A 15,721-nucleotide genomic window follows, 5' to 3' on the forward strand; every position below is an offset into this window, starting at 1 on the left:
TGCATGTTACCTATGACCATAGTAAATTCTCTGCAGGGGACGTTTTACAGACCGGTGCACCTGAACAAACTCTAAATGACGTGGCTTCCTGTGAATGAGCCATACAAAGAACACAACCCACAGGATATCCTATGTATCTCCATGCCAGTAACTTTTAGCTTCCTTGTCTGAAAGACATTTTATTAATATACAGCCTCTAATATTCATATCCAGACAAATTATCAAAGTTCAAAGGGCCAACTGACACATCAAAAAGAGTAAATTGTCCAACAGACGAATTAGTGAATATGGGCTTGGAATTGCCTGGTGCATGCAAAAAGCCAGGCTCCAGCATTTATCAGTGCAGCATTATTGCCATTAAGCATTTCATCCAGAAAGTTCGTCTGGATAAGCTGAGGTGACTCCAAGGGTAATTGCAGATCATCTTGGCATTGAAATTAGGACCACTTTAGGCTGGGGTTTATTTGGATGGCAAAGGAAGAAGAGTCCATACTGTCTAAATGCTGTAAATAACCACACAGAACAGAGGATAACTACTGAGCAGTTATACAGCTGTGCAAAAATACTGAAATATATCATAGCATTTGCCCTATTCACCTTTTCTCCTTAAGACTATCTCTCACAAAAATTGAGATATGAAATGAAGTGATTTAGTGACTTTGCCATGTATGTATGTCAGTAAATGATACTATCTTTAAGGCAGTGCACTGAGACAGGTATGTGAAGGTGGTGAGCCTAAAAACGAGAGCAATATCTCTAAAGTGCCTCCACTGTTTATTCTGCCAGAGTGGTGACAGCTATGTGAAAAAAACATGGGAAAAGTCACTCTTTCAAAAACAGCATTCAGTTATTGTGTGGGCAAAATATCTGGTGTGTCACTGCCACAAATTCAGCTTACCCGTAGCTTATCTTCAGTCTTAGTGGATTGCTTACAGTCGGGGTGCCAGACAGTGGAACCTGGGGGAGGTAAAAACACTTTTTTATTCAGAGTAAAGCAGATGACTTGCAGTCATAACAAGTCAGTTATTAAAGAGAATCCCTTCATTGCATTAGATGGTTAATTTGTATGAACTATGCAAGTAATTCATATTCAATTCTAGCTCATGGGAAATACAAGTGAAACAAACAAAAAAATATATTCAAATCCTTGGCCCATCTACAGCAGCTTTTTCCTGAGGTTGTGAAAGCACTTTGCACATACTCTTAATTAAAACTCAGACTCAAGCAGCAAGTCAGCAAGCACCAGGTGGAGGAACTGAAAGACAGAGGGTGCCTCTGGGCAGGATGGAAGGTAAGAGCAAAAGCACTGGGCCATGGTTACCTGATCTGTTCTCCCCTTATGTACTGAATCACATGTAAAAAGGAAGTTCTGATTTTAAGTCCATTAATACGGGGAAAGTCCTATAACTTCCTTGAGCAATAGGTATCGTTCAGTTACTGTAAAGTCCTACTCAGATCACCTCTCCGCTGCAATTATGCAAAATGCAACAGAAAAAGCAAAGTTAAAAAATTCACAACACAGCAAAGTCAGGGCTGTGTCTCACCCACTGCACTAAGCTAGAGAGGCCAGTATGATGCAGGTGGTGCAAAGCAGCATGTGAGAGAGCCTTTCCCTAGATCGCAGTTTACCGTACTTGCCATTGGCACACACATCATTTCTACCCCTTGCTCTGCAAGGTTAATGGCATGTGTTGCACTGGCATTTCCACAGAGCATAGCCGAGCTACTCATCCTACTAAAAAAGGCAAGGCCTCTGCTGTTTGTGTCCCAAAACATGGGATTCCCTCTTATGCTCTAAAAATGGAAATATCCATCTGTCCCCAAGGGCTGAGCAGTGTCAGGGGCAAGCAGCACTTCCATCCCATTTCAGTTCTCCTTCAGAGCAGAGTGAAAACTATGGTCACTGCTGGGAAGCTGCTGGCAGGTGTTAGCCAAGTTGAAATGGAGCAGAAGCTAGTGCTGATTTTTAACACTGACTGCAGCTGCAGCCAAATTCCAACTTCATTCCAGTCACCACAAAGCCAATACGGAGCCTTGTCTGTCTGCGGGGGGGCAATGTCACCTCTTCACTCTGTCCACAAAGAAACCAGAGCAAAGTCCAGGTCTCCTGCTGGTGACTGTTAGCTCAAGTGCAGTCAGAGGAAACCCCACCCTTGGAGTCCAGGAGAGGTATGGGTCAGGGCTGCCGCAAATTTTGTTCTAACAAGCCCTTACATGGCTTGGTACAGAAGTAAAGACCATCAGGAATGATTTCACTTCCCAGCAGCACACAGTGTAATCATCATCAGGAGACTGGAGAGAACGCTGTGACTCTGGATCACAGGTCTGAGATGCCTGGCTTTGAGACTAAGCCTAGGAAGAAGAAACTGTGCATTTGGCAGAGGGAAACAATCAGACAACAGGGAGAAGCGTACCTACAGCCTTCTCTGTAAACAAACAGCAGCCTCAGAGCCAGAACCCCACAGAGCCTGCGAGGTCAAGAGAGAAGCATGCCCTGTGCATTTGCTTAGGAGGTCAGGCACTCAGAAGGAAGGGAGTTCATGTTATAAGGCTGATGAACTAAGACTGAGAAGGGTTAGGTTCAATTCTCAAATTCAGCTGTGAGCTTCCTGTATGACCCTGAGAAAAATTATCTCTGTTCCTCTGTACCTCAGTTTCTTTTCTATTAGACCATCCTCACCATCAAAGAAAAACCTGCCGCTGCATTTTCAGGCAGTACTTAGCACAAACTGGCGCAATTTTAAGGACATCCCAGGAGAATGCTGGAGCTGCTGAAAGTGAAGAATTGCAATGACTGGGTGTCATTTTCATGATGAAACTTAGCTAAGGGTTGTGAGTTGGTTTGTTGGGGTTTTTTTGTTTGTTTGGGGTTGTGTGGGGTTTTTGTTTGGTTGGGTTTTTTTACAAAATGATAAGAGGTTTGAAATATGTGAAATGTAAAAATACAAATCAGAAAGAGCAGGCCTAAGAAGTTAAATGCTAATTTTTTTTGTGATCTTGAAGTCTGAGCCATCTACCAGTTGTAGATTTTATTCATTCAAACATGTCAATCTATTTTGAAATGCTTGGAACAGAGCAAATTCTCAAGCTGCATTACCGCTCTTTTTCGTATCCGAAACAGTCCAGCAAATCGTGGTTATTCCCATTCGTAACATATGTTTGATTGCTCAATTGGCAGACACCAACCAATGTGTTTTTCAATCAGCTTTTTACTTTGCACGTACCATTGTTTCAACATACAGCTCTCAAAATCAGTAACTTGGGCTATTACTTACACATGGAATAAGGCTGAAAGCCTGTGTGAGGATCAAGTGAAGCATCCCTCTAAATGCTGAGCAACATCCTAGTTCAGCAACAGTCTTCTGGGGCAGTACATATAGCAATATATTACTAGGAAGTCAGTGGGAAAGAGAAAGTTTATGATGCTACTTCCTTTTCATTTTCCTGTGTTGGAGCAGGGCAAAGCTAGAGTGCTTCTGCTAGCATTATTCAAGCCATCCTTAACATAGAAAGCCCCAAAATAAACAGCTTGTTTTATCGTGTTCTCCTTTTGCAGGTTTGCCACATATTTCTAATATAAGTAGCTACCACAAACCTGTCAGGCTCCTCTAGTGTTCAAAGCAATACCAACACCGTGCTTTAATGTCCTGTGGAGAGGACAATTAGAAGTGAGGTGGAAGCTGCCTGCTTTCATATATTTTATCAATAATGTGAGTTTGTTTCTAGCTTTAGCATTGTGGTGTTGTATTTTTAATTCAGATAAATGCTTGGAATGTTGTTATTCTGTACCCTAGGGTAAATGATTTGGATAGAGTCAGGATATAGAGTTCAGCTGAGAGCTTTGCACAGGAAAGGCTTTTAGCTCCCTTACACTTACAAGTAAGCTGAATTCAGCAAGGAAAGCTTTGGCAGGACGGTCTGGAGCACACTCACCAATAACATTATCTAGTCAGAAGACAGCTTGTGAACAATAAAGCGTTGCAACTTCGTCTGCTCCTCCTCTCGAACACAGTGATCATGAAGAACATTAACTCAGAATCACAGAAAGAGAGATACAGCCAAGAGGAGAATGATGGCAGATCAAGGAGCCAGGTGTCTCTCCTCTCCTCTTTCACGTCACCTGAACTTGGCCAGGACAAAATCTAGCCTTGTTTAAGTAGCAGCAATACTTTCTGTCTTATCTGGATCTGCAGAAATTTACACCACAGCCACCCAATCAACACCAACTCCAACCCTACTACACTGGTGCAAATGGCATCAGTTGCAAAGACCTGTTACTAATAACAGCAAAGGATGGGCTGATGCTCACCTTGAACTCTGCCTGTACTTATCATACTGTGATGTGAGGAAACCAAGAAGATTAACAGTTGTCAGATGCCGTAACTGCTGCTTTCAAATTAGACTTTCCAATTTGCCATCAGAAGGCAGAATTCCTAGCCAGCCCTCTTTCAGCCTCTCCTCACTCTTGCAATGCAGAGCTGCTACACAATTCGATATCCAGTTCTGTGCACGGCTGGAGCAGGATGACTGAGGTACAAGGTCAGCAAGAGATGAGAGAGATGGACTGGTAGGGAGGGCAAACTACAAAATAACACAAGTTAGCTTCAGAGGAATTCCTTACCAATATTATCTTAATTTGGTATTCCTCCAGAAGGAATGTCTCCTCAAGATTTCAAGAGATGGCTGCAACCACACTTCATAATTTTTTTCCTATTCATTTACAGTCCTTTCAGGTATATCAAGCAAGTTTTCTAAAACAAGCATAATATACAAAATCCCAGTATGAATCTGCCTTTTTCACTTTGATTTCTGGCTTGCATAAATGTGTATTATATGTCTTTCTACCAACAAAAATTACTATTACAGCAAGTAATAAAAATAACTGGAGATTAATAGTTAACATGCTACCTTCTGGGAGAGTAGGTGGAGTTCAGAACAATGACACTTTTCAGTCAAGTAAAAGAGCACATTCTTTTTTATGGAAAAGATAATGAAAAAAAAAATCATGCTTGGTGATACCTGGGAGTGTGAGACATTAATAAAGAAAGAGGAGATGAAAATGAACATACAGGAAAGAAGTGACTGTAGAAAGACATAAAGTAACTAGGAACAAAAAGAGAGATGTGACCAAATACAAGGAAAATAGACAAGGCAAGAAAATATGATTAAGAACTAGAGGAGACAATCTGTCAGTGCAGCACGTGGGAATGAGAACTACATGATTCAAGACAAGCTCACTGCAGTTTTGGAAGTGTTTCCATTGCCTTTTACAGTTTGGAGTGTGGTCCACAAAAGCAGAGAAACTGATCAGAGAATTCAGGGGGAACCCTCTAACTTTGTCTGGTATCTCATCTGCCAGTCTGTGTGCTAAGCTACTCATGAGATGTCAAATCCAGAGTCAGCCTAATAAATTTCATTTTTGCTACACAGCTTTTGAAAACAGAATCTGCCTCAGCTAGGCTGCAGAGTCACTGCAAATCCACCATTATGATCACCTACTAGGTTGAAAGGGTTTCAAGTGAAAAAGTATGAGAACACTGTAATGAAGGTAGGATGGCTAGTCTTCCTTGCCCATATTACATGGGGATGGTTGATAAATCCTGAGGTCTGTGACAGAAAAATTACAAAGTCTGATTTTCTTGTTTTGGAATGGGGACATCATTACCTTGCAGATACATTTCTTCTCCTTCCGTGAACATTTGGTTGCATCTGCTGCATCGTGCACAGCTTGGATGATAATGCTTGTCACCTGCCTGAACAAAAATAAAAAAGGGAAATGAGGGATCAATGCATTGCACTGCTTTGTGAGCACTCATCATTTGCTGACAGACTATTGCTATTTTTCTTCTAGTTCACCTGTTATGATACAACATTGCCTTTATGGTGTGACAATAGCTACGAGAATGTAAGATCTGGCATACTGCTTCATTTCAAAGGCCTGTCTAGTCCAGTATCCTGTCCTCAGAGGCTAGCAGTGACTACTTGGGGTAAAAGGCTGCAAGAAACAAGACAATGCAGAACAGCCTTTCCTCTTCACACCTTCCTACTCAAGTAACCAGTGGTTTAAAGAATTCCTGGCTAGCGGCTATGGCACAATCTATCTACTCTCCATGATTTGCCCAACACCTTTTTAAATCTCCCATCTATCTAACAGTCCAAGGCAATGAATGTCACACCTCAGTAGATATTTGTGTAAACCTGCTGCCTCCTCATTTTGTCAAACAACATGTATTTTCTCAGTTGCTCCATTGTTACGGATGAATTCAGACAATGAAAAACAGTTTTCAACCTGCTAGTTCACTCCTTGGCCTTCTTCCCAACACTGCTGATATGGGCATCGAAAGAGTGACCTTTCTAGAGCCATTTGAGGGACCACTAACTTAATTCACAGATGCCTGACTTCAGAAGCTACACGAGCACAGACAGCATGAGATGAATTTGAACTACTGATGCAAAGATGCTACTCTAGATCCTGTTACCTAAATCCAAATCCACTGAGCCATTCGTTCTCTTAAATACAATGATACCCATAATAAACAAGGCCTATAAGGACAGGAAAAAACAAGGCACAGATATTAATGTGATTTCTTCACCTTAGGAGACCAAAGCAACCAATGTATTAACTTCCTTGCATCAGAAACTAAGCGTGCAATGTCCACATCGGGGTTTTTTAATGAAAAATAATTACTCCTAGGAAACAACCCTTAATACTGACAAGCAATAAATTCTAAAAGTCTTTGAAATTGTATCTGGCTTTCCAAACAAGTTAACCTCAAATCCTTTTTCACAAAATATTTCCTATCCACTGAGATATTATATATGCATAAGATATCTGTTTACTCTGTAGCTGACTTGTAAAATGTCATCAGATCCATCTCCTACTTCATTATACTCAAGACTAACATTACTAAATTCAACCCTTCCTTACGTCTATTGAAATGAGTAATAACATATTTCTGGTTCACATTTGACAATGATTTTATAGGCTTAGTATTTATATGAGATGCTGAAGTATATGGACTAAAGTACCTGAAAACTACCAGAGAACCAGATCTACCAACCAGCCCTTCTACAGGTAAAGGTGCACCATTTAATGTTAATATTCGCATTTGTTCCTGCCTTAGTAGCAGAGTACGTGGGTTTGATTTTAGGGAAGATTGGGAACGGTAGAGACACAGACACTGTGGTGTTTGTGGACATGACTATTTATCTTTCATTGTCTCTAAGAACAATTCCCATCCAGGAATTTCAGCAATACAAGGCCTGAGAAGAGGACTAAGTGTGCTGCTAGTTTAGCCATATACTGACTCTTCAGTTGCAAAAACCCTGCACTTTTCTTACTGAGGTACTGCCTTTGCTGTTGATTCCAGCTCCTTAGAGGGCAGCATCCACCAAACAGGGAGACTAATGTGATTTAGTATTTTTTGCCCAGCAGTTTTAGAGCTATCAGGCAAAAAAATCTGCTCTGGTAAGAGGCAGAATGAAAGGTCACTACAAGATAGCCTATTCAAGGAAGAAAAGCTAATGAGGGAGGAAACACAGAACTGATGCTTGACTTGCAGCAACAAAACCAATATTGTACTGAGAAGGAAAAACACAGCAAATACTCATTCTCCTTCTATCATTTACATTATTGCTGTCCTCGACATCTCTAACTCTCACTATAGCCATTATTTAACCCCTGAGGTGCCCCGTCAGGTCCATTAAAGACTGGAATTTAAGAAAATGAATCTCCAAATGTACCTGAAATGTAACGCTGGCATCAAACCACAGGCATTCTGATCTTGAATGCAGATATGCAAAAACCAGCTACTTGTATATATATGCAGCTAAGGGCTGTGAATACTGAACAGGGTTCAAAGGTAGATCTCAAATTCAGACAGCTCAGCATTCAGCAGAAGCCAAGATCTTTTTCTGCACTTTCTACTTCATGCAAATAATATTGTACATACAGAGGAACAGCAATTTTATCTGTGTTTGGCAAAAACCCCAAATCTCAACTTTTGAGCATTCCTGAAGTTCTTCAGCAGAGTGGGGCCCACAGATCTGCTTGTCACAAGTGATTTCAGACGTATTTGATTTAAAGGTGATGGCAAATCTGATGTCCTGGGAACCGCTCCCAGTTAATGAGATATAAAAAATCCCGAAGAAGGCTGAATCACTGCCAGAAAGGATCTTCCCCAAAACAGGAAGACAATAATTGAAAAATAGATTTGAAATAAAAAACCAGGAATCTTTTCTGGGCTCTGCCTCTCCCATCCAACTAAAGAATATCTCTGCAGCATTGTTGTGATGTTGCTTAACAGAGCTCAAATTTTCAGTAGGCATATGGATTTTTCTGAATTAAAATTCATAGCTTCTTGACAGGTAATCAGTAGGGTACCTAAGCAGCTACATAGTCTGAACTGGAAAGAGTACAGAGGCTGTTATATTATTATTAAGTAACCTCTGAGATAGCCCATCTGAGAAGGGACTGTGTCGGTGAGATACTTACCAAATTCCCAGACACAAAGGACAAACTTTTGTACATAAGTGTTATCAGATGAAGTAGGTTTTATAAAGAAATAATTCCCTACCAAGCACCCTGATGCTCATCTAAGGCAATGGAGTTTTAAGAAAGGTAGTTGGAATCCAGCTGAGATATCTATATTGTGAGAGAACCACGGCATGTGGAAAAAGAAAAATCACACATTCACACCTGTACAGTTTCAGTTTCTGTTCTTCCAGTTTTGCCTTTGACGCATGGTGGTATTGTTTGGGGGGTTTTTTTGAGGTTTGTTTGTTTGTTTTTTGTTTAGGAACAAGAAAGCCATACTGCACTTATGTTTAATCAAATGCTGCATTTCACTGTCATAAGCAAAAGGTGCCAATGCTTTGGGTTTTGAGTAGCAACTCTGGCAGTCTCATCCCAGGCTTCTGAGATTCCTGTTCCTTGTTTTGCGGTTAATTCACAACAACTTTGGTCAGTTACTTCTACTAGCTTCACCCTAAAACAGTCTGTATCCGGTCCATCTAATGCTAATATTAACAAGTCTTTCATTTGCCGTGATCATCTGATAAACGTTCCGCTCATTTTTCTCCTCATCACAAAGTTTTTCTTGAGGATACTTTAGAAAAGGGCACCTGGATCAAGTAGTCATCTGTTAATTGCTATTAGCAGTTTACATGTTTTTAAAAGCCAGGCTATTTATAGGAGAAACAAAACCAGAATTCATCATAATGTTAAGTGTAGACCAGACCCGTGGCCTCTCTGAAGACTTGCTTTCTTGGAAAACTTCTGACATGCTACTGTCAAGAGGTTATAGTTTAAACGACGTACATATGTGTCTTCAAAACAGCCAAAGAGACTTATTTCAAGTTTATTGCGTCTTTCCCCTAGGCTGAAACAACTAGCCAAATTTTAGCCTAGTGTGAGTTATGAATTAACACCATGCTCCAGCAACACAAGCTTGCTAAGAGGAACCCTAACACATCCTGCACTGGAGAGGTTTTTTGGGAGTTACATGCCACAGCAGCTGCGGTTGTTGCTGAATGCTTCCAAACCAGTTTCATGAGTTTTCCGCCTCAGTAATGTTTCTACAGCTCAGGAGTGGAAGCCTTTCTTCAGTGGATATCCACTGGAAAACAATTTGGACTTCAACAAAATCGAGGCTAATCTTGCCATGCCTGACTTGCTGTAATCATATGAGAAAACTGGTTGCTAAAAATCAGTCGTTTACAATATATTGGGAAAAGCTTTTGGATCTACAGGGGATTAAATACTCCCATGTTTTAGAGATCTGTTCTTGCTCAGCTCTCAGGCTACTAAACCCCCATTCAGTATGGCCAATGTGCAGCTTCCTGTAATCTTATGCTACTGTGCTGTGGACTGCAAGGCTTGCATCTCAGTCCTGTTGGCTGTAACGAGTAGTGTTAATTCAGTGCAGGTTTGCCCTGAACATTTTTTTCAGCTGGGATGCAAGAGGGTTAAAGTCACTTCCTTCCCACTATGGCTAGCTCTCCTTACCCCTTCTCAAGTTCACTTCACATCCACAAATCCCTTACCGTGAGTTTGCTACACAAGGAGTTCTCAGGTGGCACCTTGTACCTGGCCATCAGCAACAAATCACTTATTCAAAATACAGATATGCAGCCACTAGGTTTTGATCTATCGTATTGCTTCTGATCCCTTCTGAATTATTTCAGCTTTGGTTGAGGTCTTCAGGACAATACAAACCATCAAGTGTAAACTATGACCCCTTACCTTAGAGGACTGTCCCTAAACTAAGTCTGAGAAAGCTGAACTCATTGCTGAAAATACCTTGGTTTTGCTTACCTAGAAGTGCTAAAATCAACCAAAATAATATTGAACATCATTACTCTTACTTTGCATACAAATTCTTAAATGGAATTGAATGAATTGACAGCAAAGTTTCTTGTCAAATGAAATATTAAACCTATGTGTTACTGTCACTGCTTATAAATTCTTTGTTAAATCAACTGGCACTTGCATCTCCAGTAGAAGCAAGGAACATCAGTTATCAATTTATAAAAATAGACAATTTCTTCTTTCCTAATTATCTTCTACCCATACCGACAAATCTAAAATAGGTTTTCAGATGAAATTCCATTTAAATACAGTAGGCAGAAAAGTAGATTAAAAAAAGTAATAGTATGTACTCATTTATCAAATACTTCCAGAGCCTCAGAATTGCAAAATGAAGGAACAGTGGCCAAAGGTATAAGTGTCATTATAAATGTAAATATACAGATGTTAAATTTGAGTAGCTTTCCATGGTTTTGCAAGTCTCACTGATTTGTGGTTGACCAGTGATATAGGCGTTCTATTTATTTTCTATACATTACTATCTACTGTACACAATATATACATTATATGCATATTCGTGTACAAAAAATAGGTTTTAACATTATTTTACATAGTGTTTAGGTTTTATTTATTCTGGTAATTTCAAGATTCATACTGGAATCAAGTCTTTAGCAACACAGAGCTTCAGTTTCATAGTCTACAAGGAAGGTTAATTAACATTTAATGTCCCTCATAAAATACTTTGGAGAAACACTACCAAGAAAAACCATTACAGAAAAATATTCCTCACGACCAGTCCTGAGAATAAAACCACGTAATCACCTCTCCTCTAAAGCTTATGAATGATGGTCAGAGGCTCAGTGGTCAGGATTCACGGATGACGCACTATATAGCGGAGCTTCATGTGTATTTTATGTGGAAGGCATGTCCCAAGTAACATTAACAAAAGTACAAGCTCCATTGTGCATTACAGCAATACAGAGACCTAAAAAACCAGTTACTAATGAGAGACCAAATTTTTCTCTCAACCTTTGCAGAGTGGCAGCTATCAGTTTTCAGTCTTCTTCCAGCATACTATTCTCTTAAATAACTTCAGCTGAAACACACAAATCCTCCTCGGCTGATTAAACCAGTCTGCAATGCCATTTTAAAAGCCACTGTGTATTCTTTATGGAGCACTTTGAAGGCTCCCTCCAATGGAGGAGTAATAACCCTCTACTATTGACCAGAATGGGAAAGATCCCAGACACAGCCATCGCACTACACACTTTGTGCAAAAACACTCATTTGCCTTCACTTTATCAAGATACCTGTGGAGACCTCCTGAAGTCAAAAGTGTACTAGTACTCACAGGTGTCAGGGAAGGCAATGGTGGGTATTGCAAGAATGATTCCAACCCAGGAGCTACAAGTACAGCTGCATGCAAGCTGATGTAACGTGCCCCAGAAACCCAGCATAAAAAGTGCCTGCATTACAGCTTCCCACAAGACTAACTTTTATTGTCTGGGTGCTTGTAGAGCTCTAGTCTGATTAAATAAATGTTTTCCTCTTTGGTGAATGTGAGAGCTTAAGATTTCCTATTACTCAGTTCTGTCCTGCCTTCCAGGACAACAGTGAACAAGAGCCAGAGAGAACAATAACAAGAATCCCTCTAGGAGAGCTCACATGCCAGTAGGTCTGGTAGAGGAAGAACTAATTACCAACAGACATTTTCTGCTGGCCAAAGGACACAATTAAGTGCATATTTGTTGTGTTACATTTGCACAGCTGCGCTCACTCACTCTCTGTTCAAAGGTATCTTAGCAATCACCTGACAAACAGCTATTAAACATGTAGAAAGCTTTACTTTTCTAATACTATTTAAATACCACAAAAACTGCTGTGTAGTTTTAAGTGTATGTTTAAGAGTAAAAGCCCCCACCCCTTTTCTTTTTTTTTTGTTTTTTTTTATGAACAGGTATAATAGGCCCATTTGATGGACAAACCTAATCAAATATTTAGTTTTATCATGAAGAATTTATTTGAATTATCACGAAGATTTATCTGAGAAGAATGACCTGATTTCTCAACTCTCTTAAGGACTAAGGAGCAGCACAAAGAATAACTCAGACTCATCATTTAAACCCCTTAAGGAATGTCATGAATTGTAAAAATAGGAACTGTGGCAGTAGCCCACCATCTTCCAGCGAAGCTTTATTTTAATTACTTGCAGAGGTCACAGAACCTTCAACCTTGTTTGATGTTCGGTATAACATCAAATTCCATTGTTTCCTTCTCTGCAGGCTTCTGTGATCTCATGGGCGACCGGAACAGCACAAATAGTATGAAGACCAAAATTTGCCTCTAATAACATCCTGACCCAAACTGTCCACTAATTTTTCCCAGGCTCTTATCTTTTTAGCAAGCCACTACGAATACCTGTGCCCATATACAAAAATGAAAGTGCAGCTCCTTTTCTTGCAAAAATCTTCAGAATCTACCATAATTTTCTGTTACTAGCACAGGAAGGAAAGTGTAATACATTTTAAACATTGAAAAAAATCTAGCCTGATAAATCCTTGTTTGATATGTATGTTTAAAACCAGGACCTTCTAAAGCTGTTGTTAACACTACTGTCACAACATCTCAATAGAAACAGCTCTCAGCACAGTCTCTGCCTCTGTTCAACCTGAGACAGGATGAGCAGCGGGAAGCAGAGCTCACACTGGCAGTTCCCAGGCTGACGGCGCTGCAAGACACAAGACACCACACCGGGGGACAGTGGGAAATGGAGCATGAGACCCTGACTGTAAAACCGAATGAGAACACGCATGCAGAAGACATGGAAGACCCTCAGAGCCTTCCACTGCTTGCTGTGCTGCTAAGGGTAAGGCAAAACTGCAGCTGTCCTGCTGCTACAAACACCTGCACTGTTAATTCATGCCTGGTTTCTGAATTTTTATACAAAAATACTTCCCAGCATCCCAAAAGTGACTGCCAATGTCATGTGAACATTCCTTAAGAGAGGGACTATAATAAACTTTGTAACTTATTAGCATTAATTCCGTCAGCGTATGATATTGTTATACTCATTAGATGCTGCTAATAGCAGTGCAATTATTAACTGCTTGGAATATAATTTTTCCGTATGATATGAGATATGAGTAATGATTCAGGCTAGATAAATCCCCAGTTGCACAACCCCTCTGCTGGCATGAAGAAATGGTCCTCATGGCAGCTGAGTATCAGTTGGACTGACTTCAGTAAGATCTTAGCAGTCACTTGTGACTGCACTGTCAGCTCTGCCTTGAGTTCTCACTTTCCTGCAACATGCAATGTTGAGCAAGCTGCACTCACAGGTGAAATGCTTAACTACCAGCTATGGTCTTTATGGGAGCTGCTCATTCTGTCTTCATGGGGCAAATCCACTTATTGCTACACATAGGACCAAAGCTATGAACTTCTATTATCTACACAGTTAACAGCGGGGAGTTGGTATTATAAAGAAGGTAATGCCACTCAACTAAGAAATGTAGCCACAGTAGCCCAAAGTGGCCACTTAGAATACTCTGGGCGGTACAGAGGAGAAAGCAATAGCTGACACAGCTTTATTGCCAATTGCCAGGATTTCAGCAACATCTCTGTTAGGATCCTGGGTTACATTTATGCACAAAGAAACCTAATCCCAGTGACAGGTAGTTAATCCGAGATAATCCAGAGGAAATATATGTACCAGATTTTATTAAGGTAATGTGTATATTCTGCAGAAAAGGAAGGCTAACCATTAAATGCATGCAGTGTTTTCTTTAGGCGCATGCTCTGGTTTTTTAGTGAAAGGGTAAGTGAATTGCAGGATTTTCTAGGTAGTTTTATTCTAATCTAATGACAATACAAATCTGTCGATTCACTCCCTTTGTGTTAGGTGCATATGAAGGCAAAATCCAGCATCTGCCATTAAATTCTTTCAAACCATGTTTATTACACAGATAACATTTTTTGATTTTGAACTTTTCAACAGCAAGTATTTGGCAAGGCCTGATGCAAAACCCTCCTGTATTTCTGAACAATGCTAGAACAGGTCCAGTTTATAAGTACAGGTATGGACTTTCTACGTCTTCTGTAATCTTTAGGCTTCACAGAGCATTAAAGAACTGAATATTCCATTATCTTGTATACATTTTGTCCAGAATAGATTTTACCATAGTGCCAAGGGCCTTTTCAAAAAGCCTAATAATAATACTGGCATAACTATAACTTTGTCTCAACCAGCCAGTAAAACAGCTCTAGTGATTACCAGGACTGCTGTGCAGGTCTGCTGAGCTGTATGGTTGAGTGATCGGTCTCTCTGCAGCAAGGCAAGAAAGCCATTCCAGACACAGCTTCGAGCCTGCTAAAAGCAAAGCCAAGCCCTTGGCTGGGTGCTAGTTATATGGCATGAGTCAAGGGACAGCATGGAGTCTTATAAATGGATTATGTACCGGATGCATACAATATGCAATCTTCCGTAACACCAGGAATCTCCCACTTTCCAAGTCATCTTCACGTTTTATTTTGTTAGTTGATAACAAGACTGCTGAGTTATCAGGAATATGTGAGTACAAGTGTGAAACAATAACACATTTCTCCTTTTAACTCTCTGCATGACGTGACTGTTACTCCCTCAACCTGTCCCTCTGGCTGAACTTCTAATAACAGAGCTTGAGGTATATGCATTAGGAGATCATGGTAACTGAAGTTGTATTTGCAGTGCTGCAACAATATCTCCAAAACAATGGGAAGTATCTTGGAAGACTGAGATACTACTACTTTCTTTAATTAGAAACAACTTTTTGAGTCAGTAGAACTACAGCTGACTCCAACCTGCTGAAATCCTGCTAAAAAAGTCAGTAACAAACCTCCTCTGTATCTTAAAAATACCCAACAGAATAATTTCATAAATCAAAGTCTTGCACCTGACAGCAATAAGCTAGTAAGCTAGTCCACACCCTAACATAAAAAGGTTATTTGTAATTCAAAAAATTAGCAATTATTTCCATTCCAGACATTATTTGATTGCATTTATAGACAGACAGAAATAAAGATCAGTGTTACATGTGCATATTCGTACTCAAGAATCTTAAGAAAACTATAGCTAGGCAGTTCACTGACAGATGGATGTGTAAGCAGGGGAGACTCTGCTGAGCCAGATACCTCAGAGATTACTTCCTTCTACCCACAGCATGAGGTACCTCTACTACTGACCAAGATAACAATATAAAACCTTTCCTCATAAATCTGCAGATGACTCAAAGACAATGCTTGATTAAGCTATCAAAACGCAACACATATGTTTTAATAGTTTAACATAATATGCCTGCAAATCAAGAAAGCAAGGTCCTGTGGGATTGGGGGCCACGCTGCGGGCGACAGTGACTGAGAGAGGCAGTCAGAACATTG

The 15,721-nt window shown here is 40.2% G+C and overlaps 1 protein-coding gene across 5 annotated transcripts in view; it reads right to left on the minus strand.

Annotated features, from left to right (window-relative positions):
• Positions 1-15,721, minus strand: part of ABLIM1 (actin binding LIM protein 1) — a 225,415-nt gene that overhangs the window by 50,718 nt on the left and 158,976 nt on the right. For all 5 annotated transcript variants that reach the window (XM_064464224.1, XM_064464219.1, XM_064464222.1 and 2 more), the window contains 2 exons: positions 5,666-5,753; positions 899-957 (listed from right to left, as the gene is read on the minus strand). In XM_064464224.1, the coding sequence (XP_064320294.1) occupies positions 899-957; positions 5,666-5,753 (147 nt within the window). The remainder of the gene's footprint in view (positions 1-898; positions 958-5,665; positions 5,754-15,721) is intronic.

This window comes from Phalacrocorax carbo, chromosome 12 (genome assembly GCF_963921805.1).
Source record: "Phalacrocorax carbo chromosome 12, bPhaCar2.1, whole genome shotgun sequence".
Taxonomy (NCBI): domain Eukaryota; kingdom Metazoa; phylum Chordata; class Aves; order Suliformes; family Phalacrocoracidae; genus Phalacrocorax; species Phalacrocorax carbo.